Source organism: Neodiprion fabricii, chromosome 1 (genome assembly GCF_021155785.1).
Source record: "Neodiprion fabricii isolate iyNeoFabr1 chromosome 1, iyNeoFabr1.1, whole genome shotgun sequence".
Lineage (NCBI taxonomy): Eukaryota > Metazoa > Arthropoda > Insecta > Hymenoptera > Diprionidae > Neodiprion > Neodiprion fabricii.
In genome coordinates this window covers 32,718,204-32,745,725 of record NC_060239.1, presented here as the reverse complement: position 1 = coordinate 32,745,725, position 27,522 = coordinate 32,718,204, and the positions used below count along the sequence as shown (strand labels likewise).

At 42.7% G+C, this 27,522-nt stretch overlaps 1 protein-coding gene across 3 annotated transcripts in view; it reads left to right on the top strand.

Annotated features, from left to right (window-relative positions):
- Nucleotides 1–907: 907 nt before the first annotated feature.
- The window catches only part of LOC124188015 (cadherin-23), a 28,578-nt gene continuing 1,963 nt past the window's right edge, over nt 908–27,522 (top strand). Inside the window, exons 1-16 of one of the 3 annotated variants that reach the window (XR_006872219.1) lie at nt 908–1,245; nt 4,040–4,343; nt 4,638–4,909; nt 4,997–5,161; nt 5,254–5,692; nt 5,815–6,056; nt 6,171–6,695; nt 6,769–7,121; nt 7,228–7,442; nt 7,520–8,079; nt 8,160–8,468; nt 8,552–8,846; nt 8,939–10,583; nt 11,071–11,272; nt 11,349–11,432; nt 11,535–12,042. Coding sequence is in view for 2 of the 3 variants with exons in the window: in XM_046580275.1 (XP_046436231.1) it covers nt 4,046–4,343; nt 4,638–4,909; nt 4,997–5,161; nt 5,254–5,692; nt 5,815–6,056; nt 6,171–6,695; nt 6,769–7,121; nt 7,228–7,442; nt 7,520–8,079; nt 8,160–8,468; nt 8,552–8,846; nt 8,939–10,583; nt 11,071–11,104 (5,352 nt within the window). In the remaining variant the exon portion in view is untranslated. Of the gene's footprint in view, nt 1,246–4,039; nt 4,344–4,637; nt 4,910–4,996; nt 5,162–5,253; nt 5,693–5,814; nt 6,057–6,170; nt 6,696–6,768; nt 7,122–7,227; nt 7,443–7,519; nt 8,080–8,159; nt 8,469–8,551; nt 8,847–8,938; nt 10,584–11,070; nt 12,044–27,522 lie in introns of those variants that run through there. The other 2 variants (XM_046580275.1, XM_046580274.1) reach the window with 2 other exon arrangements.

Here is a 27,522-nt window from a genome sequence, read left to right as displayed (position 1 = left end):
CATGTCTAGTGGTATCCACGTTTCCGTACGCTGGTCGTACCATCCTTCAATCTGGAGGATGGACAGTGGAAATTCGACAAAAGTTTGTAAAACAAATTCTTATCCCATTCTTTTGCAGCACTGAAAAAAATTGCCGATTTCGCTGGCGAGGACCAACAATTTATCGCCTTGGTTGTTGCAGGTATGCGCGTTGTAAGCCTTGCGTGTGTTTACAGCGACAGCGACGAGCTTTGGTAACTGTACCTATCCCCCTCCTCGCTTTCATTCAGTCGCCATCTTCCTCTCTGGGATCTGGGGTGAGTATCTCCCGTCTTCGTTGCTCCCCAGGGATCCGACTCAGCGTTTCATCCTCGTCGGGTATTCCTGTATTACAAGCCACTGCGTGCACGCGCAGTTTCGCCTCACTAAAATTTCAGGCAGCCCAAAGAGGCGGCCGCCGGTCCATTCCTCTTTGAAAATCCACACGTCTTTTTATCGTTCGATGTTGGCCTTTCAGCCTTTTTGCGTAGTCGCTCTTTAAGCCCGTCAGTACTCTATAAATAATTACCAAATGTATGCAAAGGGCAGGGGCTGCGGATCGTGTACTTTTTACTGACAGAAGAGTTTCGCTACCCCTCTGCGAATTCAAACGACTCGCATCACCTTTTCACTGTCTGAAAATCGGTGCTCGTTATCAGAATTTGAAAAAAATTGCGTGCCCTTTATTCTGTGCAATGTATAAATTGACCTCGGATCACCTTAACAGAGGTACACGCGATCTGAGCAATATGAGAATTCGCCAACTGACAAAAACAGCAGGTGAAATAAAGAAAGGATACTTTTTTTCGGGCAGGTAAGAAGCGAGAATTAACTCGAAGAGACTATAGAATGAGGCAGCTAACCGGCGGGCAGAACCATTCCTTCGACTCGTGGCGGTCGTGCCAGTCGCATACCTTTCGTCTTACGATGCGGTGTCTCTCCGCTAGCCGCTTTGCAGATTGTACGGATAAATTTTGACCGAGTATAAGTACAGGCTTTGGTTAAGGATTGACAAGGCATTGCTACATGATACAATGAGTTAGCGATATATTTTAAGTGAAAAATGTCATCGACGTCGAACGATGCGCCGGTTCAATGAAGAACGGACGTTTTATTGAGTGTGCTGCATGTGTCGTGAAGGTGACGTGCATGTGGTGACCTATCCGTTATTCTTGCGGATAGCCAGAAAATTTTTGCCGTCGGGAAAGTTGGATTTTAGCCTATGAGGTAAGCATATATCGGCAGTTCACTTTGCAGTCGCTTCTTCTTTTCTTATATACGTCCGCAAGCCATATCCCTTCTCTTCAGCGCAAAGTTTACGCAATCAGCGATTCGAAAAAATTCGTCAAGTTTTTAAAACCAAATCAGGGACAAGAGTTCGAAGCGCGTAGGCTCGTGCTTCAGAGAACGATTGTAAAACCATCTCATGAAAATGGAAATTCCTGTTTACTCACGGTGTTACGGTAATTAGTGGATCAAGAGGTAGGGCTGTGTTGTGCATAACCACACGCTCAAAGTAGGTAGGTAACCGGGTGATAACGGTGTTTTTTTCCTACGCTCGAGTAGCTTACTGCCGTTAAACTATAGCCGTATAAAATTAACGCCGTTTGTACGCACGGACATTTCATTCTTGGGATGTCTCGCACCGAAATTTTGTCGGATAAGTACAGTTACTGATTAAGGAACAAAATCTATGTCGTTTGCTTTTGGCCGGCGAACGACGAATTAATTACGGCATAAGTTACACTGCGGTACTTGAAAGAGTTGTTCAGTCGAGACGAGAGATATTCGTAAAAAATAACGTAAAGAGCATGGGAACAAAGAATATCGATCGCAGGGTCATTTTTTAGCCGTAGAGGGTTCGGCGATACAGACGAATGTTTTTTCGGGGTCAGTAAACTGATACGTCTTTTTTTCCTCCAGCCCTGGCGAGACTAAAATCGCGCGCGGAAACGAGTTTCAGACTCGGAGATTTTAACGCTGGAATATGAAATGCCTCGTAGTCCGCAACGGATCCGGAGTTGAAGCAATGTTGCTTAAATCTTCTAATTCGCGATGCTGAAAATATTATCGAACGCTAAGAGTAGTGGATGCGTTGCAGATCGTTGTGGCCTAGAATCGTGACCTTTGTTTCCCAACCTCAAGATCTCGTATAACGGCATGGAAAGGAGTGACACTGAATCACCGGGATTGAATTTGAAAGGTAGCCACAAGAGTTCGTGAATAATATTGCCGAACGACGTCGACATTCGGAGTTTATCTAGAGAGAATATCACTTTGTACATATGTATACACAAGCGTCGAGTTATATAAATTTTATAGCATGTACTCATAGATATATCCGGAGGCTGACTGCGATGTAAAATTGGTTTTACGCAACTCTGTGATGGCGGAGAATTAAGGATCTTTTCAACTCTCATATTTTCAGTATGGCACGCATTTACAGCCTGCCCAACTTATACCAGAAGACTTTCCCCTTGTTTTGAAGTTGTTAAAGGAGACATAACATGATTTAGATTCACACGTACAACGGTCTTCGTCACGGTCTTTGCCTTAAAACTTTCCGCATTGCAGTGTTATATTGCGTACATTGGTACGCAAGTAGAGAGAAACCGTTCAATGTGCGATAACAATAGCCGGCTAGTCTTATCTCACTTGTTGGATAAATCTTTCAGCGTTTCTTGCAGCATCTATAGAACGGTTTTAAATCGAAATGCAACCGGCGACAAGGTGTCGAACAAGTTTTTACCGAGCAGCGACTATAGCTGCGTACAAGGTCCTTTGTTAATATGCTCGGAACAGGATATAGATGTCCTTCAGTGCAATCCGACAACTGTACCCAATCCATGCCTGACCAACTCGATGATTCTTTCATCGGTTATGAGATTTCTTGGGTATTCCAGGCAGCCAATAATTGTTCGAGGAGATACTGATATTAGCGGGAAGACACGTAGTAGCTAGATTCTAGTCGATAGTTAGATTAATCGCAAACTTGCCGAGTCCCGCTACTTGTAAAAACAGTCTTTAGAACGCGGAAGTCTTGCGGAAATTCCCTCATACCGCAAAACAGAAAATCTCGGAGATTGTCAGTAGTAGAAGCATTTAATCGTTGATCTCACTGCGGTCGAATCATGGAATGGTTAAATTATTTGAAGATGTCGAATTCAACGAATTTTTACTGCTCTTATTTCTGAAACTTACAAGCTGTCAACTTTTGAAATCAATCCGAGGATCGTAAACGCCTGAGAATCGCTGTAACTGATCTCGAACGTCAGCTGGTACACGAAAAGTGAGAGTTGCTCCAGCAGCGGCGTGTAGCGCAGCTCGATTTAATTGTAAGAAGTATTAAACAGAAGAGCGAAAACTGCCGGACATTATCTCGCGCACAATGGTTACGTTGCGAAAGATTTTTGTGGTATCGTATATCCATATTGCGCACTACACCACATTGTGAATATCCCGCAACGACCATGCAATTCCCCCTATCTGGTTTTTAGTCTCTCGTTTTCCTAGCAGATACACGCCTAAGACCCACCCGGTAGAAAGCTGCGGGCAGAAAGTGCGTCGCAATAGAACATAATGAGTTATACACACGTATTTTTCTTCTCGTTTACCGAACGACATCCCGGGCTTACGGTACGGCCACAGAGCAAAACCTTTCAGACCTGAAACGGAAAACGATTTCTAACGGCTTCGCGATGCCTGCACGTAGCGCATGAGGGTGCTCCTCATCACACTGTTCGATTCCTTATATAGACGGTCTAGAATCAGCGAATAGTTGGACGCCAGGTATATGTTCCAGCTGCACCGCGAACGCTAAACGTGGGACGAAGCAGGCTGAGAATCACGTTTTGCCAGTTGCCACCCACGCTCGGGCATTGCCACGGTCGTATTGGCGATGGCTTCGGCAAAAAGTCTCTTAGATGCACGTACTGATCTTGCTGTCATGTCGGTAGCAAACACCGTAATCTAGTTTCTTATCAATGGCCAGCTAATTTAACGCTTGACTGTTGTCAACCAGGTCAGGATGCTGACAATTCTGCTCGTGCTCGTCGCCACGAGTTCCTCCGTTCGAGGACAAGTGGTGAACAGAGCACCGCACTTTATACCTGGTGGAGATATGGCTCGTCTGGCCGTCTCTGAGAGCACTTCACCTGGAGCGCCAGTCTACACTCTACAGGGTGAGGACCCCGAGGATTCCCGAGTGCACTATTCCATCAGTGGAGAGTACTTCACGGTGGATAGAGAAACTGGCGTTGTAATCCTTAGGAAGGCGTTGGATAGAGAGACCCAGGATCTGATAGAAGTCATCATTAGCATAACTGGTACCAAATTAAACCGTTATCGAATATGTCACAAATGCACTTTACGTATGTAACTCATAACCAGTGCCGCATAGTTTAACAGGCCACAGCTAGCCGATTCTGCAAGTGAATGTTGGTTGGCAGGTGCTGCAGAATATTCTCATTGGTTAATTCACGCAGTGTACGATATTGAATGGTAAAAGTGTTTCGACACTTGTTCGGAAATTGTTCGAGCTACTTAGCACTCAATTCCAGAAATACACACCCAGTCACACTTATTTACTCTAAGGTCATAGGCGTTTTATTTCTTTTCAGATGAGGGTATTGCGGGTTCTGAACCTAATACAGTATCTCTTCGTCGAGAGATAGCCGTTCTCGACGAAAATGATAATCCACCGGTTTACCATGGTCGTCCGTATGCTGCCAGGGTTCCCGAGAGTGCAAAAGTAGGCAGTGTACTACTTCCTTCGGGCACCATAACTGTCACTGACGAAGACGGAGGCGTCAATGCTGACGTTGTTGTACGGTGTGCAGCATCGTCCCGAGATGACGACGTTTGCGAAGTCTTCGATGTCAATACGGAAAAGGTTCGACATATGGAAAAAAATTCATTTCAGCTGATACTAGTAGGCTGCCAGAATCGTCGATTCAAATCAACTGTGTTTTACTTCCAGTTAGCGGAAGGTCGTTATGAGGTTCGTATAACGTTGGCGAGTCCCTTGGATTACGAAAGAAGGAATTCCTATCTCATCAATCTTGTCGCCGTTGATGGAGCCAGTGATCCAGCGAAAAGACTACACGCCAGAGCTACTGTTGCTGTCGATGTTCTAGATGTTCAGGTATGATTTCTGACCCAATTATGGTAACGGTGATCTTTGACAGAGGAGTACAAACTGCCACAAGGCTTACTAATGCTTTTACTGTCGTTTAGGATCAGCCGCCAACATTCTTGAACGCTCCATACAGTGCAGCTCTTCCTGAAAATACCCCAGCAGGACACACTGTTCTGACAGTTAGAGCACGTGATGGTGACACCGGACAACCGAGGCCTTTGCTGCTCAGCCTCGAGGATGACGATACAGGGCATTTCGAACTCGCAGTTACGCGAGAAGGAGACATCAGTGTCGGAAAGTTAATGACCACCAGTGCCTTTCTAGACCGTGAAGATACGAACATTTTGCAAAACGGGGGAATTTATACGTTCATAGTGAAAGCTACTGAACTGATAAATAACGAGATTCCAGCCGATACAGCTACCTCAGTTATCACCATCGTTGTCACAGATGTCGACGACCTTGCGCCGGTCTTTAACAGTGATTCATTTTCCATAAAAATTTCAGAGGATATCGGAATGGATACACCGTTACCAGGTAAGGCTTGGTCAATAAATGCATTCCGGTAAATGTTCTTCTGTTTATTTGAATGAAATGCTTAGTTTGTTGGTTCTGACATAAGTGCGTAAGACTCAGGATGGTTTCAAATTATTTTACAGGTCTAAATATGGTAGTCAGCGATGGTGACGTTGGCGACAATGCAAAGTTCTCCTTGGCTTTAAGGGATGCACCTGGATATCCAAATATCAGCCAAGCGTTTTCAGTCAGTCCTCAACAGGCTCAGGGAAGAGTACCTGTCGTTGTGAGAGCGAATAATAAATCGGTCTTGGACTACGATGTTGAAGATGAAACAAAAAGAACATTAGAGTTCGACGTCACGGCTTCTGTAGCTGGTAAAGTGGTGAGTTGTTGAATTTGCCATGCGTCACGTTCACATGTAGAAAAATTTATCACTTACTAGCCACTATTGTCTGGGGGATGAAAATTGTTGAATTTTCTTTGAATTTTTTCGAAGGTTGCATCGTCCAGAGTACACATTAAGCTTTTAGACGCGAATGACCATAGTCCAGAGTTTTCGCAATCAGTCTACAAGCTCGCAGTACCTGAGGATGCAGTCCCAGGTACTCATTTCGGTGAAGTATTTGCAGTAGACAAAGATAGTGGAGAGTTCGGAGAACTAACTTACAATCTTCGTGGTTTTGGTACTGACAAATTCGAAACCGACCCAAAGAGAGGTGGGCTTTCTGTTGCGAAGGCACTCGACTACGAGGTTCAAAAGTCTTACTCATTAACAATGGAAGCCAGGGATGGCGGAGGCAGAGTTTCAACTGTCAACATTCTGATCGAAGTCCAAGATGTGAACGACAACGAGCCCATCTTTGAACAGAAAGAATACTCGAGAACTGTCCGCGAAGAAGCATTGAGTTTTGAACCACAATTATTCGTCAGAGCTACGGATGTTGATGGTCCAACTCAGGGGGATGGAAAAGTGACGTACTCGATCGGTCATCATAACAGTATGACGGAAAATGTTTTTAAGGTATTAAAGATTCCTGACTGTGAATTTTTTCTTATCAGAAACAATATAACGATTAATAATCTTACGTCCTTAGGTTGATCCAGAAACAGGTGAAGTCGGAATGCAAAAGCCAGCACGATCTGGCGATACAGAACGCGGTCTCTACGAACTCAGCATCAGAGCAACTGACAAAGGAAAGCCACCTCTGTACTCTGAAACCAAGCTCTTCGTCCGCGTTGGTGTTCCTGGTAATCAGAAACCCATATTTCGGGGTAACTATAAAGCTGGAGCACCGGGACCCAACACTTATCGGGCACGTCTACTGGAAAACGCTACACCTGGGACAGAAGTTGTTAAAGTGACAGCGAACGATCCTGATGGAAGAGATAGCTTACTGCAGTATTACATTGCCAGTGGGGCGAAGGATAACTTCGTAATCAACCAGAGGTACGAGAGCTCGAAAACATTTTGAATTGCAAACTTCACAAATAAAGGCCGAGAGGCTTAATTTAGTTTTTAAAACTTGTGGAAATTTTAAAATATTTTCTTGCAGTTCCGGTATTATAACGGTTTCACCGGACGCAAGACTGGATATGGAATCCGGTGGAGACAAGTACAATGTGATCGTGTATGCAGTTGATTCTGGAACACCGGTTAGAGAGACGGCTACTACAACGGTAGCTGTGAACATTATCGATGTTAATAACAAGCCACCTGTTTTCAATAACTCGACGTATTTAATGTACGTGTCGGAGAGAGCCGCCATTGGTGAGTACGCGTTTCAGTGATCAGACATCTGCGATTATCGGATCACAGTCAGGTTCAATGCATATCTTCCATTGCAGGTGATTCCGTTCTCAGGGTTACCGCAACTGATCCAGATTCTGATGCGAACATTGAGTATACTTTGATCGAGCCGATAAGAGCCGTTGACAAGACAGGAGTTGCTTTGAAAAGTACAACTCCGTACGATTACAAAACAGCATTTAAAATAAACTCTACCACCGGTTTAATAACAGTTAATCAGGTTTTGGATTACCAAGTCGCGGCGGTAATTATTCTCACGGTTCAGGCCAGGGACCTCAACGCTGTTGTTGACCAGGAGAAACAGGTCACCGAAGTTGAAGTCACGATTTACGTTCAAGCCTACAGTGACGATAATCCGATTTTCACGAATCCTGGATGGTCAGCGAATAATCCAGTAATTCGCGTGTCAGTTCCTGAAGAGCAACCGGTTGGAACGACTCTGCTGATGCTGTCTGCCAGGGAACCAGCGACTGGTCGACCGGTTGAAACGTTCGAATTGATTCGTGATGACGATGACGAAGGTTACGTTAACGTTGGGGTTCAAAGCGGGAACGTAGTCTTGAGCAAAAGGCTGGATTATGAAAATCTAGGCGACAAGGTACATACCAAAAATGGTTCTCGATGAATTTGTCATTATGTGGATGTAACGGATGATCAATTTGTCCTTTTTCTGACCAGATTCTTCGCTTCAAAGTTCGAGCCTTGGCCAGAGATTACGAAATAAGTCGAAGCATGTCGGAAGCTAAGGTGATCGTGTCAGTGCTAGACATAAATGACAACAGCCCGATTTTCAACCAAAAAGACTATAAAATTTCCGTACTCGAATCGTCCGCGGCATCTAAAATTATCCTGAATGTCAAGGCTACGGATATGGACAGCTCGAATACGGAACAGGAAGTGAAGAGAGGGTTTGGCGAAGTCAGATACGCTTTGACTGGTGAAAATGCAAATTTGTTTGAAATCGATCCAATCAGTGGAAACATTCTCGTGAGTATAGAATTCAATTTTATTTCAGTAGTAGTCAAAATATTGACTGTATTTTTTTTTGTGACATTCAATTCTTGTCGTAGATCGCAGCTAACACAACACTTGACCGAGAGAGACAATCCGTTCTGCGATTCTATGTTATCGCTACAGATATGCCTCAGGGTGGCGCGGAACAGAAAACTAGTCGAGCATTAGTCACCGTTGATATTTTAGATGTGAATGACAACGCTCCCAGCTTTCCTCAGGAGTCTTACACAGCTGTGGTACCAGAAAATGCGCCAGCAGGTATCAGCGTTGTAAATATTACTGCGGTTGATCCTGACGAGGGTAAAGGAGGAACGATTCACTTTGAGATTATCGACGAAGGAGAAGCTAATGGTAGGTATTTTTTCATTCGAGGTGTTTATTGGAGCACTGATTAGTTGGATGTGCTACTGGTACCTTTAACATCTCGTGATCGTGCTGCACAGGTCTCTTCAAGATAAATCACTCTACCGGCGAAATCTCTTCTGCTGGGCAACTGACTGGCAAAGGAAGAACGGAACCTTACAACATGCGAGTCAGGGCTCAGGATGGAGGAGATCCTGTCCTTTTTACGGACGTCGCGTTGGTTCTTTACATCGGTGACGTTGTCAGCAATGACGGTGTTCCTCTTATCATCAGGCCAACTCTGGACGAGGTGGCTCATATCGCGGAGAACTCGACTACCGGAAGTCCAGTCTTTCAAGTCGTTGCTTCGGATCCAGATGATCCAAATTTACCGAACGGGAAAATAACCTTCAAGTTTCTTGAGGAGGGAAATTTTGGGAACGACGCAAGTTCGTTCAGCATTAACAGTGAGACTGGCTTAATAACGACGAAAAAGCTATTAGACCGTGAAACCAAAGACAGCTACACGCTGATTCTCGTAGCTCAGGATCTTGGCGATCCCCCCCAGCAAGCGACTCGTATTCTTCAAGTGATTATAAACGATATTGACGACCACAAGCCGCACTTCAAGCGAAGCTTAGACAGTCCGCCAGTGGAGATCAGCACTAATGAGGAAGTTCCAATCGGAACAAATATCGGAGTCGTCGAAGCGATTGACGAAGACATTGAGGAGAATGGGATGATCGATTACGTAATTGTATACGGAAACGAAGCTGGCCTGTTTTCTATAGAAAGATCGGAAAATAATTCTGCAATAATAAAATCCACAGGGCGATTGGATCGTGAACAATTTGACCGCCACCTCATCACCGTGAAGTGCTTCAAGTTTCCAATAAAAAAATCTGAGCTCACACCAAAGCCGTACAATCGGCAAGATCCTTCGGAGCGGCAAGTCTTGATAAGGATATTGGACATTGACGATAACAAACCTAAGTTTAAAAAAGGGAATTTCACGCTGGGAGTTCGACTGAACGTACCAATTGACACCAGTCTTTTGACGTTGGAAGCCACGGACGCAGATTCGGACGCCTTGCCGATGAACTACAATATGGGTGACGTATCATTTACTTCAGTTGTCGATCCATCGATATCGCGAGAGAAAATGACCTCTATATTTTCGCTAAATCCGGAAACTGGAGAGCTAAGGACAACCAGTTCAATGACAGGATTCGCCGACGGTTTTATGGAAGTTCCGATATCGGCAAATAATTCCGTGACGCCAGGAAGAGAGACGAACATCACAGTGAAGATTTTCCTAGTACGAGACCGAGACATGCTTAAGTTCGTTTTCTCCAAGCCTCCAGTCGAGGTGAGAAAATCGTTGGAGAATTTTGAGCAGGCCGTGCAACAGGCCTTGTCGCTTCCCGTTGAGGTGAACGTCTACGACACACAGTTTTATTCGAAGGAAGATAATTCCTTGGACTTTTCGTCGACTAGTTCGTGCTTCCAAATGGTTGGAAAGGAGTCCTACGATCTCAACGAAATGAAAGCCTTGTTAACAGACCCTAAAAACGAGGAGTTAAAGCGGGTGTATCAGCAGTACAACGTCGGTACGGTTCAGCACTGCGCTGCTCTCGTTGCAAGGGCCGATGCCTCTATGACACAGATGTGGGTACTTGCCATCGCTGCTCTGGTCGGGATTGCCGCGATTATTTCCAGCTGTACGCTCTGCTGCATGCACGCAAAGTGAGTAAAATTACTTTTGAATTAATATTTTACAACGCGTTAGTACACAGAGAAGATACGAAAAGACGAGTGCCGAATTTTCGTTCGAGACTTATAAACTGAAAAATGCACGGAGGTTATTATTCGCACGAATTGAACGTCATTTCTACTTTCTGCTGATGTAACAATAGTAATGATTTCGGTAGAAAAACAATTCTTACAATTTTGACGGCTTTTTACGTTTTTGAGCCTCGCGAATCCGAAAAATAAGTTTTTAGAGAAATGTCGGTTTGGATATCGATTTGGCGGTTTGTGCGACAAACTCCCGAAATAATCCTGGATAAGGATCGATGAAAAGATCTGAAAATCACAGGACTTCATAACCAAATGATAGGCTTGAAGATTTTTACTTCACTGCGTTCCCCACAAGGTTTTCCTCTTTAGTTGCTCGTAGTAGTTGTTTAGTTGTGTAACTTTCTTTGTGAAAAAAAAAAATAACTTCCCCCAGCGGTGAAATCCAGCAAGTATATGTGCAAGCATAGAGAGTGAGAAAGGAGTATGTGATCTCTCTTTGTACTCTGTGACCCATATAAAGAGAAGATACACCTCTATCTACAACTCGTCACTTGAAATAATGCCGGAAAAATTGGAAGAACATCGTAACGAAAAAATCCAGTACAAAGTACTTCTACTCTATAAAGTTCTATTGAGTGAGTAAGAGCAGTAAATCGAAAGTAATAGTAAAAAAACTACAAATTTTCTAACGATTTTTCCCAATTTTCTCAGCTATTGGACCGACGAGGATCTCGAAGCCTTTTCCGAAATCTTAGATGTCTGAGTAGTCCACAAAAGGTCACACATATCAATTCGGTAACTAAAATTTTTTGCACAAAGAAAAAATATTGCTATAGACTTTTCTCTAAATTTCAACGATTTTGAAAAACAAATCTTTGATATAATGTATCAATGTAGTTTTGCCGGGGGAATCAATTGCCCACGCTCCAAAGACGCTGCGAGCAACGGATCAAAAGTTAGACCCAAAATACATGAAACTGGAACAGGGTTAGCGGAAAGGTGGAGAAGAATAGTTGCAACTTCGAAGCTACCAAGTTTCAGATGTTTATTTAATATGCCTTGATTCCAACACAAGTGTGTGTGTGTGTGTCACTGTGAAGTGATTGGACAAGTGACCAAATGGTATTAATGTAAAAGACTAAGGAAAATAAGAAAGTATGATTCAACGTTGGGTTATGACATGAGTTATTAAAATAGGTCAGAAAAATGCGATATACATCTTAAGCAGAATATGACAAATTATGTATCAGTTGGTCGTTATCGTCGTAAGTACGTATAGTTGAGGTGACGACTTGCCTACAAGCGCAACGCATTTCTGTGGTAAACGATATATTATGTATAAAATTGCCTTCTAACTATTTTATGTAACCTCAATTGATGTAACTGCATGGATATGAATTAAATCACCTTTCTTCAAACACATTTCCCGAAGGGCATTGGTTGCTTTTTCTGGTTTCCCAAGAGTACGCTTAGTGTAGAAAAAGTCCGTTCATCTATTTCAAGACAATAATCGTCTGGCCCCAGAATTGAAGAAGAGGTAAAAGAACCGTTTTGATCTTTCAGTCCAAAATTTTCAGATTTTCAGGCTGCTGCTCAGCTGATTTTCCGACAAGATCTTGGTTGTGATTTCTGGTTTCCTTAGGCCGTAATTGCTCTGTAAGAGGTCATTTAAAACGATCCGAAAACAAGAATATTTCGGCGCCGAAATCGTGGAAAAAGTAAGCCCTTTGTGATTTGGGCGAAAATTTTCGCGATTTTCAAAAGTGCTGGAATCAATTCTTTCGCGCACTATTCCGACGTAATTTTGCAAAAGAATGCGATTGAGCGCAGTGCGAATACGCTGCGAGCAACGGTTCAAAAGTTAGAGCCAAAAAACCAGAAGCTGAATTTTCGATACTTTGCAGCTGGTTCTCTTTTCGTCGACATTTCTCTGCTGTTGGCCCTACGCTGCTTTAGCTGCGTTTTCTGAGTTGCTGAGGGTCCAATTAGTCTAAAAAGAGTCATCCGAATCGAATCTGAGACCAAAAGTTTTTTGCCCAAAAAAAAAGTAAGGCTAACCCCTTTGTGTTTTTGGTGAAAATTTTCGCGATTTTCAAAAGTGCTGGAATCAATTCTTCCGCACACTATTTCGACGTAATTTTGCAAAAGAATGCGATTGGGCGCAGTCCGAATACGCTGCGAGCAACGGTTCAAAAGTTAGAGCCCAAAAACCAGAAGCTGAATTTTAGATATTTTGCAGCTGGTTCTCATTTCGTCGTCATTTCTCTGCTGTTGGTCCTACGCTGCTTTTGCTGCGTTTTCTAAGTTGCTGAGGGTCCAATTAGTCTAAAAAGAGTCATCCGAATCGAATCTGAGACCAAAAGTTTTTTGCCCAAAAAAAAAGTAAGGCTAACCCCTTTGTGTTTTTGGTGAAAATTTTCGCGATTTTCAAAAGTGCTGGAATCAATTCTTCCGCACACTATTTCGACGTAATTTTGCAAATGAATGCGATTGGGCGCAGTCCGAATACGCTGCGAGCAACGGTTCAAAAGTTAGAGCCAAAAAACCAGAAGCTGAATTTTCGATATTTTGCAGCTGGTTCTCATTTCGTCGTCATTTCTCTGCTGTTGGTCCTACGCTGCTTTTGCTGCGTTTTCTGAGTTGCTGAGGGTCCAATTAGTCTAAAAAAAGTCATCCGAATCGAATCTGAGACCATAAGTTTTTTGCCCAAAAAAAAAGTAAAACTAACCCCTTTGTGTTTTTGGCGAAAATTTTCGCGATTTTCAAAAGTGCTGGAATCGATTCTTTTGCGCACGATTCCGACGTAATTTTGCAAAAGAATGCGATTGAGCGCAGTGCGAATACGCTGCGAGCAACGGTTCAAAAGTTAGAGCCAAAAAACCAGAAGCTGAATTTTCGATACTTTGCAGCTGGTTCTCTTTTCGTCGACATTTCTCTGCTGTTGGTCCTACGCTGCTTTTGCTGCGTTTTCTAAGTTGCTGAGGGTCCAATTAGTCTAAAAAGAGTCATCCGAATCGAATCTGAGACCAAAAGTTTTTTGCCCAAAAAAAAAGTAAGGCTAACCCCTTTGTGTTTTTGGTGAAAATTTTCGCGATTTTCAAAAGTGCTGGAATCAATTCTTCCGCACACTATTTCGACGTAATTTTGCAAAAGAATGCGATTGGGCGCAGTCCGAATACGCTGCGAGCAACGGTTCAAAAGTTAGAGCCAAAAAACCAGAAGCTGAATTTTCGATACTTTGCAGCTGGTTCTCATTTCGTCGTCATTTCTCTGCTGTTGGTCCTACGCTGCTTTTGCTGCGTTTTCTGAGTTGCTGAGGGTCCAATTAGTCTAAAAAGAGTCATCCGAATCGAATCTGAGACCAAAAGTTTTTTGCCCAAAAAAAAAGTAAGGCTAACCCCTTTGTGTTTTTGGTGAAAATTTTCGCGATTTTCAAAAGTGCTGGAATCAATTCTTCCGCACACTATTTCGACGTAATTTTGCAAAAGAATGCGATTGGGCGCAGTCCGAATACGCTGCGAGCAACGGTTCAAAAGTTAGAGCCAAAAAACCAGAAGCTGAATTTTCGATACTTTGCAGCTGGTTCTCTTTTCGTCGACATTTCTCTGCTGTTGGTCCTACGCTGCTTTTGCTGCGTTTTCTAAGTTGCTGAGGGTCCAATTAGTCTAAAAAGTGTCATCCGAATCGAATCTGAGACCAAAAGTTTTTTGCCCAAAAAAAAAGTAAGGCTAACCCCTTTGTGTTTTTGGCGAAAATTTTCGCGATTTTCAAAAGTGCTGGAATCGATTCTTTTGCGAACTATTCCGACGTAATTTTGCAAAAGAATGCGATTGGGCGCAGTCCGAATACGCTGCGAGCAACGGTTCAAAAGTTAGAGCCCAAAAACCAGAAGCTGAATTTTCGATACTTTGCAGCTGGTTCTCATTTCGTCGTCATTTCTCTGCTGTTGGTCCTACGCTGCTTTTGCTGCGTTTTCTAAGTTGCTGAGGGTCCAATTAGTCTAAAAAGAGTCATCCGAATCGAATCTGAGACCAAAAGTTTTTTGCCCAAAAAAAAGTAAGGCTAACCCCTTTGTGTTTTTGGTGAAAATTTTCGCGATTTTCAAAAGTGCTGGAATCAATTCTTCCGCACACTATTTCGACGTAATTTTGCAAAAGAATGCGATTGGGCGCAGTCCGAATACGCTGCGAGCAACGGTTCAAAAGTTAGAGCCAAAAAACCAGAAGCTGAATTTTCGATACTTTGCAGCTGGTTCTCTTTTCGTCGACATTTCTCTGCTGTTGGTCCTACGCTGCTTTTGCTGCGTTTTCTGAGTTGCTGAGGGTCCAATTAGTCTAAAAAGAGTCATCCGAATCGAATCTGAGACCAAAAGTTTTTTGCCCAAAAAAAAAGTAAGGCTAACCCCTTTGTGTTTTTGGTGAAAATTTTCGCGATTTTCAAAAGTGCTGGAATCAATTCTTCCGCACACTATTTCGACGTAATTTTGCAAAAGAATGCGATTGGGCGCAGTCCGAATACGCTGCGAGCAACGGTTCAAAAGTTAGAGCCCAAAAACCAGAAGCTGAATTTTCGATATTTTGCAGCTGGTTCTCATTTCGTCGTCATTTCTCTGCTGTTGGTCCTACGCTGCTTTTGCTGCGTTTTCTAAGTTGCTGAGGGTCCAATTAGTCTAAAAAGAGTCATCCGAATCGAATCTGAGACCAAAAGTTTTTTGCCCAAAAAAAAAGTAAGGCTAACCCCTTTGTGTTTTTGGTGAAAATTTTCGCGATTTTCAAAAGTGCTGGAATCAATTCTTCCGCACACTATTTCGACGTAATTTTGCAAATGAATGCGATTGGGCGCAGTCCGAATACGCTGCGAGCAACGGTTCAAAAGTTAGAGCCAAAAAACCAGAAGCTGAATTTTCGATATTTTGCAGCTGGTTCTCATTTCGTCGTCATTTCTCTGCTGTTGGTCCTACGCTGCTTTTGCTGCGTTTTCTGAGTTGCTGAGGGTCCAATTAGTCTAAAAAGAGTCATCCGAATCGAATCTGAGACCATAAGTTTTTTGCCCAAAAAAAAAGTAAGGCTAACCCCTTTGTGTTTTTGGCGAAAATTTTCGCGATTTTCAAAAGTGCTGGAATCGATTCTTTTGCGCACGATTCCGACGTAATTTTGCAAAAGAATGCGATTGAGCGCAGTGCGAATACGCTGCGAGCAACGGTTCAAAAGTTAGAGCCAAAAAACCAGAAGCTGAATTTTCGATACTTTGCAGCTGGTTCTCTTTTCGTCGACATTTCTCTGCTGTTGGTCCTACGCTGCTTTTGCTGCGTTTTCTAAGTTGCTGAGGGTCCAATTAGTCTAAAAAGAGTCATCCGAATCGAATCTGAGACCAAAAGTTTTTTGCCCAAAAAAAAAGTAAGGCTAACCCCTTTGTGTTTTTGGTGAAAATTTTCGCGATTTTCAAAAGTGCTGGAATCAATTCTTCCGCACACTATTTCGACGTAATTTTGCAAAAGAATGCGATTGGGCGCAGTCCGAATACGCTGCGAGCAACGGTTCAAAAGTTAGAGCCAAAAAACCAGAAGCTGAATTTTCGATACTTTGCAGCTGGTTCTCATTTCGTCGTCATTTCTCTGCTGTTGGTCCTACGCTGCTTTTGCTGCGTTTTCTGAGTTGCTGAGGGTCCAATTAGTCTAAAAAGAGTCATCCGAATCGAATCTGAGACCAAAAGTTTTTTGCCCAAAAGAAAAGTAAGGCTAACCCCTTTGTGTTTTTGGTGAAAATTTTCGCGATTTTCAAAAGTGCTGGAATCAATTCTTCCGCACACTATTTCGACGTAATTTTGCAAAAGAATGCGATTGGGCGCAGTCCGAATACGCTGCGAGCAACGGTTCAAAAGTTAGAGCCAAAAAACCAGAAGCTGAATTTTCGATACTTTGCAGCTGGTTCTCTTTTCGTCGACATTTCTCTGCTGTTGGTCCTACGCTGCTTTTGCTGCGTTTTCTGAGTTGCTGAGGGTCCAATTAGTCTAAAAAGAGTCATCCGGATCGAATCTGAGACCAAAAGTTTTTTGCCCAAAAAAAAAGTAAGGCTAACCCCTTTGTGTTTTTGGTGAAAATTTTCGCGATTTTCAAAAGTGCTGGAATCGATTCTTTTGCGAACTATTTCGACGTAATTTTGCAAAAGAATGCGATTGGGCGCAGTCCGAATACGCTGCGAGCAACGGTTCAAAAGTTAGAGCCCAAAAACCAGAAGCTGAATTTTCGATACTTTGCAGCTGGTTCTCATTTCGTCGTCATTTCTCTGCTGTTGGTCCTACGCTGCTTTTGCTGCGTTTTCTAAGTTGCTGAGGGTCCAATTAGTCTAAAAAGAGTCATCCGAATCGAATCTGAGACCAAAAGTTTTTTGCCCAAAAAAAAGTAAGGCTAACCCCTTTGTGTTTTTGGTGAAAATTTTCGCGATTTTCAAAAGTGCTGGAATCAATTCTTCCGCACACTATTTCGACGTAATTTTGCAAAAGAATGCGATTGGGCGCAGTCCGAATACGCTGCGAGCAACGGTTCAAAAGTTAGAGCCAAAAAACCAGAAGCTGAATTTTCGATACTTTGCAGCTGGTTCTCTTTTCGTCGACATTTCTCTGCTGTTGGTCCTACGCTGCTTTTGCTGCGTTTTCTGAGTTGCTGAGGGTCCAATTAGTCTAAAAAGAGTCATCCGAATCGAATCTGAGACCAAAAGTTTTTTGCCCAAAAAAAAAGTAAGGCTAACCCCTTTGTGTTTTTGGTGAAAATTTTCGCGATTTTCAAAAGTGCTGGAATCAATTCTTCCGCACACTATTTCGACGTAATTTTGCAAAAGAATGCGATTGGGCGCAGTCCGAATACGCTGCGAGCAACGGTTCAAAAGTTAGAGCCCAAAAACCAGAAGCTGAATTTTCGATATTTTGCAGCTGGTTCTCATTTCGTCGTCATTTCTCTGCTGTTGGTCCTACGCTGCTTTTGCTGCGTTTTCTAAGTTGCTGAGGGTCCAATTAGTCTAAAAAGAGTCATCCGAATCGAATCTGAGACCAAAAGTTTTTTGCCCAAAAAAAAAGTAAGGCTAACCCCTTTGTGTTTTTGGTGAAAATTTTCGCGATTTTCAAAAGTGCTGGAATCAATTCTTCCGCACACTATTTCGACGTAATTTTGCAAATGAATGCGATTGGGCGCAGTCCGAATACGCTGCGAGCAACGGTTCAAAAGTTAGAGCCAAAAAACCAGAAGCTGAATTTTCGATATTTTGCAGCTGGTTCTCATTTCGTCGTCATTTCTCTGCTGTTGGTCCTACGCTGCTTTTGCTGCGTTTTCTGAGTTGCTGAGGGTCCAATTAGTCTAAAAAGAGTCATCCGAATCGAATCTGAGACCATAAGTTTTTTGCCCAAAAAAAAAGTAAGGCTAACCCCTTTGTGTTTTTGGCGAAAATTTTCGCGATTTTCAAAAGTGCTGGAATCGATTCTTTTGCGCACGATTCCGACGTAATTTTGCAAAAGAATGCGATTGAGCGCAGTGCGAATACGCTGCGAGCAACGGTTCAAAAGTTAGAGCCAAAAAACCAGAAGCTGAATTTTCGATACTTTGCAGCTGGTTCTCTTTTCGTCGACATTTCTCTGCTGTTGGTCCTACGCTGCTTTTGCTGCGTTTTCTAAGTTGCTGAGGGTCCAATTAGTCTAAAAAGAGTCATCCGAATCGAATCTGAGACCAAAAGTTTTTTGCCCAAAAAAAAGGTAAGGCTAACCCCTTTGTGTTTTTGGTGAAAATTTTCGCGATTTTCAAAAGTGCTGGAATCAATTCTTCCGCACACTATTTCGACGTAATTTTGCAAAAGAATGCGATTGGGCGCAGTCCGAATACGCTGCGAGCAACGGTTCAAAAGTTAGAGCCAAAAAACCAGAAGCTGAATTTTCGATACTTTGCAGCTGGTTCTCATTTCGTCGTCATTTCTCTGCTGTTGGTCCTACGCTGCTTTTGCTGCGTTTTCTGAGTTGCTGAGGGTCCAATTAGTCTAAAAAGAGTCATCCGAATCGAATCTGAGACCAAAAGTTTTTTGCCCAAAAAAAAAGTAAGGCTAACCCCTTTGTGTTTTTGGTGAAAATTTTCGCGATTTTCAAAAGTGCTGGAATCAATTCTTCCGCACACTATTTCGACGTAATTTTGCAAAAGAATGCGATTGGGCGCAGTCCGAATACGCTGCGAGCAACGGTTCAAAAGTTAGAGCCAAAAAACCAGAAGCTGAATTTTCGATACTTTGCAGCTGGTTCTCTTTTCGTCGACATTTCTCTGCTGTTGGTCCTACGCTGCTTTTGCTGCGTTTTCTGAGTTGCTGAGGGTCCAATTAGTCTAAAAAGAGTCATCCGGATCGAATCTGAGACCAAAAGTTTTTTGCCCAAAAAAAAAGTAAGGCTAACCCCTTTGTGTTTTTGGTGAAAATTTTCGCGATTTTCAAAAGTGCTGGAATCGATTCTTTTGCGAACTATTTCGACGTAATTTTGCAAAAGAATGCGATTGGGCGCAGTCCGAATACGCTGCGAGCAACGGTTCAAAAGTTAGAGCCAAAAAACCAGAAGCTGAATTTTCGATACTTTGCAGCTGGTTCTCTTTTCGTCGTCATTTCTCTGCTGTTGGTCCTACGCTGCTTTTGCTGCGTTTTCTAAGTTGCTGAGGGTCCAATTAGTCTAAAAAGAGTCATCCGAATCGAATCTGAGACCAAAAGTTTTTTGCCCAAAAAAAAAGTAAGGCTAACCCCTTTGTGTTTTTGGTGAAAATTTTCGCGATTTTCAAAAGTGCTGGAATCAATTCTTCCGCACACTATTTCGACGTAATTTTGCAAAAGAATGCGATTGGGCGCAGTCCGAATACGCTGCGAGCAACGGTTCAAAAGTTAGAGCCAAAAAACCAGAAGCTGAATTTTCGATACTTTGCAGCTGGTTCTCATTTCGTCGTCATTTCTCTGCTGTTGGTCCTACGCTGCTTTTGCTGCGTTTTCTGAGTTGCTGAGGGTCCAATTAGTCTAAAAAGAGTCATCCGAATCGAATCTGAGACCAAAAGTTTTTTGCCCAAATAAAAAGTAAGGCTAACCCCTTTGTGTTTTTGGTGAAAATTTTCGCGATTTTCAAAAGTGCTGGAATCAATTCTTCCGCACACTATTTCGACGTAATTTTGCAAAAGAATGCGATTGGGCGCAGTCCGAATACGCTGCGAGCAACGGTTCAAAAGTTAGAGCCAAAAAACCAGAAGCTGAATTTTCGATACTTTGCAGCTGGTTCTCTTTTCGTCGACATTTCTCTGCTGTTGGTCCTACGCTGCTTTTGCTGCGTTTTCTGAGTTGCTGAGGGTCCAATTAGTCTAAAAAGAGTCATCCGGATCGAATCTGAGACCAAAAGTTTTTTGCCCAAAAAAAAAGTAAGGCTAACCCCTTTGTGTTTTTGGTGAAAATTTTCGCGATTTTCAAAAGTGCTGGAATCGATTCTTTTGCGAACTATTTCGACGTAATTTTGCAAAAGAATGCGATTGGGCGCAGTCCGAATACGCTGCGAGCAACGGTTCAAAAGTTAGAGCCCAAAAACCAGAAGCTGAATTTTCGATACTTTGCAGCTGGTTCTCATTTCGTCGTCATTTCTCTGCTGTTGGTCCTACGCTGCTTTTGCTGCGTTTTCTAAGTTGCTGAGGGTCCAATTAGTCTAAAAAGAGTCATCCGAATCGAATCTGAGACCAAAAGTTTTTTGCCCAAAAAAAAGTAAGGCTAACCCCTTTGTGTTTTTGGTGAAAATTTTCGCGATTTTCAAAAGTGCTGGAATCAATTCTTCCGCACACTATTTCGACGTAATTTTGCAAAAGAATGCGATTGGGCGCAGTCCGAATACGCTGCGAGCAACGGTTCAAAAGTTAGAGCCAAAAAACCAGAAGCTGAATTTTCGATACTTTGCAGCTGGTTCTCTTTTCGTCGACATTTCTCTGCTGTTGGTCCTACGCTGCTTTTGCTGCGTTTTCTGAGTTGCTGAGGGTCCAATTAGTCTAAAAAGAGTCATCCGAATCGAATCTGAGACCAAAAGTTTTTTGCCCAAAAAAAAAGTAAGGCTAACCCCTTTGTGTTTTTGGTGAAAATTTTCGCGATTTTCAAAAGTGCTGAAATCGATTCTTTTGCGCACGATTCCGACGTAATTTTGCAAAAGAATGCGATTGAGCGCAGTGCGAATACGCTGCGAGCAACGGTTCAAAAGTTAGAGCCCAAAAACCAGAAGCTGAATTTTCGATACTTTGCAGCTGGTTCTCATTTCGTCGTCATTTCTCTGCTGTTGGTCCTACGCTGCTTTTGCTGCGTTTTCTAAGTTGCTGAGGGTCCAATTAGTCTAAAAAGAGTCATCCGAATCGAATCTGAGACCAAAAGTTTTTTGCCCAAAAAAAAAGTAAGGCTAACCCCTTTGTGTTTTTGGTGAAAATCTTCGCGATTTTCAAAAGTGCTGGAATCAATTCTTCCGCACACTATTTCGACGTAATTTTGCAAAAGAATGCGATTGGGCGCAGTCTGAATACGCTGCAAGCAACGGTTCAAAAGTTAGAGCCAAAAAACCACAAGCTGAATTTTCGATACTTTGCAGCTGGTTCTCATTTCGTCGTCATTTCTCTGCTGTTGGTCCTACGCTGCTTTTGCTGCGTTTCCTGAGTTGCTGAGGGTCCAATTAGTCTAAAAAGAGTCATCCGAATCGAATCTGAGACCAAAAGTTTTTTGCCCAAAAAAAAAGTAAGGCTAACCCCTTTGTGTTTTTGGCGAAAATTTTCGCGATTTTCAAAAGTGCTGGAATCGATTCTTTTGCGAAATATTTCGACGTAATTTTGCAAAAGAATGCGATTGGGCGCAGTCCGAATACGCTGCGAGCAACGGTTCAAAAGTTAGAGCCCAAAAACCAGAAGCTGAATTTTCGATACTTTGCAGCTGGTTCTCATTTCGTCGTCATTTCTCTGCTGTTGGTCCTACGCTGCTTTTGCTGCGTTTTCTAAGTTGCTGAGGGTCCAATTAGTCTAAAAAGAGTCAACCGAATCGAATCTGAGACCAAAAGTTTTTTGCCCAAAAAAAAGTAAGGCTAACCCCTTTGTGTTTTTGGTGAAAATTTTCGCGATTTTCAAAAGTGCTGGAATCAATTCTTCCGCACACTATTTCGACGTAATTTTGCAAAAGAATGCGATTGGGCGCAGTCCGAATACGCTGCGAGCAACGGTTCAAAAGTTAGAGCCAAAAAACCAGAAGCTGAATTTTCGATACTTTGCAGCTGGTTCTCTTTTCGTCGACATTTCTCTGCTGTTGGTCCTACGCTGCTTTTGCTGCGTTTTCTGAGTTGCTGAGGGTCCAATTAGTCTAAAAAGAGTCATCCGAATCGAATCTGAGACCAAAAGTATTTTGCCCAAAAAAAAAGTAAGGCTAACCCCTTTGTGTTTTTGGTGAAAATTTTCGCGATTTTCAAAAGTGCTGGAATCGATTCTTTTGCGCACGATTCCGACGTAATTTTGCAAAAGAATGCGATTGAGCGCAGTGCGAATACGCTGCGAGCAACGGTTCAAAAGTTAGAGCCCAAAAACCAGAAGCTGAATTTTCGATACTTTGCAGCTGGTTCTCATTTCGTCGTCATTTCTCTGCTGTTGGTCCTACGCTGCTTTTGCTGCGTTTTCTAAGTTGCTGAGGGTCCAATTAGTCTAAAAAGAGTCATCCGAATCGAATCTGAGACCAAAAGTTTCTTGCCCAAAAAAAAAGTAAGGCTAACCCCTTTGTGTTTTTGGCGAAAATTTTCGCGATTTTCAAAAGTGCTGGAATCGATTCTTTTGCGCACGATTCCGACGTAATTTTGCAAAAGAATGCGATTGAGCGCAGTGCGAATACGCTGCGAGCAACGGTTCAAAAGTTAGAGCCAAAAAACCAGAAGCTGAATTTTCGATACTTTGCAGCTGGTTCTCTTTTCGTCGACATTTCTCTGCCGTTGGTCCTACGCTGCTTTTGCTGCGTTTTCTAAGTTGCTAAGGGTCCAATTAGTCTAAAAAGTGTCATCCGAATCGAATCTGAGACCAAAAGTTTTTTGCCCAAAAAAAAAGTAAGGCTAACCCCTTTGTGTTTTTGGTGAAAATTTTCGCGATTTTTAAAAGTGCTGGAATCAATTCTTCCGCACACTATTTCGACGTAATTTTGCAAAAGAATGCGATTGGGCGCAGTCCGAATACGCTGCGAGCAACGGTTCAAAAGTTAGAGCCAAAAAACCAGAAGCTGAATTTTCGATACTTTGCAGCTGGTTCTCTTTTCGTCGACATTTCTCTGCTGTTGGTCCTACGCTGCTTTTGCTGCGTTTTCTGAGTTGCTGAGGGTCCAATTAGTCTAAAAAAAGTCATCCGAATCGAATCTGAGACCAAAAGTTTTTTGCCCAAAAAAAAAGTAAGGCTAACCCCTTTGTGTTTTTGGCGAAAATTTTCGCGATTTTCAAAAGTGCTGGAATCGATTCTTTTGCGAACTATTTCGACGTAATTTTGCAAAAGAATGCGATTGGGCGCAGTCCGAATACGCTGCGAGCAACGGTTCAAAAGTTAGAGCCCAAATACCAGAAGCTGAATTTTCGATACTTTGCAGCTGGTTCTCATTTCGTCGTCATTTCTCTGCTGTTGGTCCTACGCTGCTTTTGCTGCGTTTTCTAAGTTGCTGAGGGTCCAATTAGTCTAAAAAGAGTCATCCGAATCGAATCTGAGACCAAAAGTTTTTTGCCCAAAAAAAAGTAAGGCTAACCCCTTTGTGTTTTTGGTGAAAATTTTCGCGATTTTCAAAAGTGCTGGAATCAATTCTTCCGCACACTATTCCGACGTAATTTTGCGAAAGAATGCGATTGGGCGCAGTCCGAATACGCTGCGAGCAACGGTTCAAAAGTTGGAGCCAAAAAACCAGAAGCTGAATTTTCGATACTTTGCAGCTGGTTCTCTTTTCGTCGACATTTCTCTGCTGTTGGTCCTACGCTGCTTTTGCTGCGTTTCCTGAGTTGCTGAGGGTCCAATTAGTCTAAAAAGAGTCATCCGAATCGAATCTGAGACCAAAAGTTTTTTGCCCAAAAAAAAAGTAAGGCTAACCCCTTTGTGTTTTTGGCGAAAATTTTCGCGATTTTCAAAAGTGCTGGAATCGATTCTTTTGCGAAATATTTCGACGTAATTTTGCAAAAGAATGCGATTGGGCGCAGTCCGAATACGCTGCGAGCAACGGTTCAAAAGTTAGAGCCCAAAAACCAGAAGCTGAATTTTCGATACTTTGCAGCTGGTTCTCATTTCGTCGTCATTTCTCTGCTGTTGGTCCTACGCTGCTTTTGCTGCGTTTTCTAAGTTGCTGAGGGTCCAATTAGTCTAAAAAGAGTCATCCGAATCGAATCTGAGACCAAAAGTTTTTTGCCCAAAAAAAAGTAAGGCTAACCCCTTTGTGTTTTTGGTGAAAATTGTCGCGATTTTCAAAAGTGCTGGAATCAATTCTTCCGCACACTATTTCGACGTAATTTTGCAAAAGAATGCGATTGGGCGCAGTCCGAATACGCTGCGAGCAACGGTTCAAAAGTTAGAGCCAAAAAACCAGAAGCTGAATTTTCGATACTTTGCAGCTGGTTCTCTTTTCGTCGACATTTCTCTGCTGTTGGTCCTACGCTGCTTTTGCTGCGTTTTCTGAGTTGCTGAGGGTCCAATTAGTCTAAAAAGAGTCATCCGAATCGAATCTGAGACCAAAAGTTTTTTGCCCAAAAAAAAAGTAAGGCTAACCCCTTTGTGTTTTTGGTGAAAATTTTCGCGATTTTCAAAAGTGCTGGAATCAATTCTTCCGCACACTATTTCGACGTAATTTTGCAAAAGAATGCGATTGGGCGCAGTCTGAATACGCTGCGAGCAACGGTTCAAAAGTTAGAGCCAAAAAACCAGAAGCTGAATTTTCGATATTTTGCAGCTGGTTCTCATTTCGTCGTCATTTCTCTGCTGTTGGTCCTACGCTGCTTTTGCTGCGTTTTCAGAGTTGCTGAGGGTCCAATTAGTCTAAAAAGAGTCATCCGAATCGAATCTGAGACCAAAAGTTTTTTGCCCAAAAAAAAAGTAAGGCTAACCCCTTTGTGTTTTTGGCGAAAATTTTCGCGATTTTCAAAAGTGCTGGAATCGATTCTTTTGCGCACGATTCCGACGTAATTTTGCAAAAGAATGCGATTGAGCGCAGTGCGAATACGCTGCGAGCAACGGTTCAAAAGTTAGAGCCAAAAAACCAGAAGCTGAATTTTCGATACTTTGCAGCTGGTTCTCTTTTCGTCGACATTTCTCTGCTGTTGGTCCTACGCTGCTTTTGCTGCGTTTTCTAAGTTGCTGAGGGTCCAATTAGTCTAAAAAGTGTCATCCGAATCGAATCTGAGACCAAAAGTTTTTTGCCCAAAAAAAAAGTAAGGCTAACCCCTTTGTGTTTTTGGCGAAAATTTTCGCGATTTTCAAAAGTGCTGGAATCGATTCTTTTGCGAACTATTCCGACGTAATTTTGCAAAAGAATGCGATTGGGCGCAGTCCGAATACGCTGCGAGCAACGGTTCAAAAGTTAGAGCCCAAAAACCAGAAGCTGAATTTTCGATACTTTGCAGCTGGTTCTCATTTCGTCGTCATTTCTCTGCTGTTGGTCCTACGCTGCTTTTGCTGCGTTTTCTAAGTTGCTGAGGGTCCAATTAGTCTAAAAAGAGTCATCCGAATCGAATCTGAGACCAAAAGTTTTTTGCCCAAAAAAAAAGTAAGGCTAACCCCTTTGTGTTTTTGGTGAAAATTTTCGCGATTTTCAAAAGTGCTGGAATCAATTCTTCCGCACACTATTTCGACGTAATTTTGCAAAAGAATGCGATTGGGCGCAGTCCGAATACGCTGCGAGCAACGGTTCAAAAGTTAGAGCCAAAAAACCAGAAGCTGAATTTTCGATACTTTGCAGCTGGTTCTCTTTTCGTCGACATTTCTCTGCTGTTGGTCCTACGCTGCTTTTGCTGCGTTTTCTGAGTTGCTGAGGGTCCAATTAGTCTAAAAAGAGTCATCCGGATCGAATCTGAGACCAAAAGTTTTTTGCCCAAAAAAAAAGTAAGGCTAACCCCTTTGTGTTTTTGGTGAAAATTTTCGCGATTTTCAAAAGTGCTGGAATCGATTCTTTTGCGAACTATTTCGACGTAATTTTGCAAAAGAATGCGATTGGGCGCAGTCCGAATACGCTGCGAGCAACGGTTCAAAAGTTAGAGCCCAAAAACCAGAAGCTGAATTTTCGATACTTTGCAGCTGGTTCTCATTTCGTCGTCATTTCTCTGCTGTTGGTCCTACGCTGCTTTTGCTGCGTTTTCTAAGTTGCTGAGGGTCCAATTAGTCTAAAAAGAGTCATCCGAATCGAATCTGAGACCAAAAGTTTTTTGCCCAAAAAAAAGTAAGGCTAACCCCTTTGTGTTTTTGGTGAAAATTTTCGCGATTTTCAAAAGTGCTGGAATCAATTCTTCCGCACACTATTTCGACGTAATTTTGCAAAAGAATGCGATTGGGCGCAGTCCGAATACGCTGCGAGCAACGGTTCAAAAGTTAGAGCCAAAAAACCAGAAGCTGAATTTTCGATACTTTGCAGCTGGTTCTCTTTTCGTCGACATTTCTCTGCTGTTGGCCCTACGCTGCTTCAGCTGCGTTTTCTGAGTTGCTGAGGGTCCAATTAGTCCAAAAAGAGTCATCCGAATCGAATCTGAGACCAAAAGTTTTTTGCCCGAAAAAAAAGTAAGGCTAACCCCTTTGTGTTTTTGGTGAAAATTGTCGCGATTTTCAAAAGTGCTGGAATCAATTCTTCCGCGCACTATTCCGACGTAATTTTGCAAAAGAATGCGATTTAGCGCAGTGCGAATACGCTGCGAGCAACGGTTCAAAAGTTAGAGCCCAAAAACCAGAAGCCGAATTTTCGATACTTTGCAGCTGGTTCTCATTTCGTCGTCATTTCTCTGCTGTTGGTCCTACGCTGCTTTTGCTGCGTTTTCTGAGTTGCTGAGGGTCCAATTAGTCTAAAAAGAGTCATCCGAATCGAATCTGAGACCAAAAGTTTTTTGCCCAAAAAAAAAGTAAGGCTAACCCCTTTGTGTTTTTGGCGAAAATTTTCGCGATTTTCAAAAGTGCTGGAATCGATTCTTTTGCGCACGATTCCGACGTAATTTTGCAAAAGAATGCGATTGAGCGCAGTGCGAATACGCTGCGAGCAACGGTTCAAAAGTTAGAGCCAAAAAACCAGAAGCTGAATTTTCGATACTTTGCAGCTGGTTCTCTTTCCGTCGACATTTCTCTGCTGTTGGCCCTACGCTGCTTTAGCTGCGTTTTCTGAGTTGCTGAGGGTCCAATTAGTCTAAAAAGAGTCATCCGAATCGAATCTGAGACCAAAAGTTTTTTGCCCAAAAAAAAAGTAAGGCTAACCCCTTTGTGTTTTTGGTGAAAATTTTCGCGATTTTCAAAAGTGCTGGAATCAATTCTTCCGCACACTATTTCGACGTAATTTTGCAAAAGAATGCGATTGGGCGCAGTCCGAATACGCTGCGAGCAACGGTTCAAAAGTTAGAGCCAAAAAACCAGAAGCTGAATTTTCGATATTTTGCAGCTGGTTCTCATTTCGTCGTCATTTCTCTGCTGTTGGTCCTACGCTGCTTTTGCTGCGTTTTCTGAGTTGCTGAGGGTCCAATTAGTCTAAAAAGAGTCATCCGAATCGAATCTGAGACCAAAAGTTTTTTGCCCGAAAAAAAAGTAAGGCTAACCCCTTTGTGTTATTGGTGAAAATTGTCGCGATTTTCAAAAGTGCTGGAATCAATTCTTCCGCGCACTATTCCGACGTAATTTTGCAAAAGAATG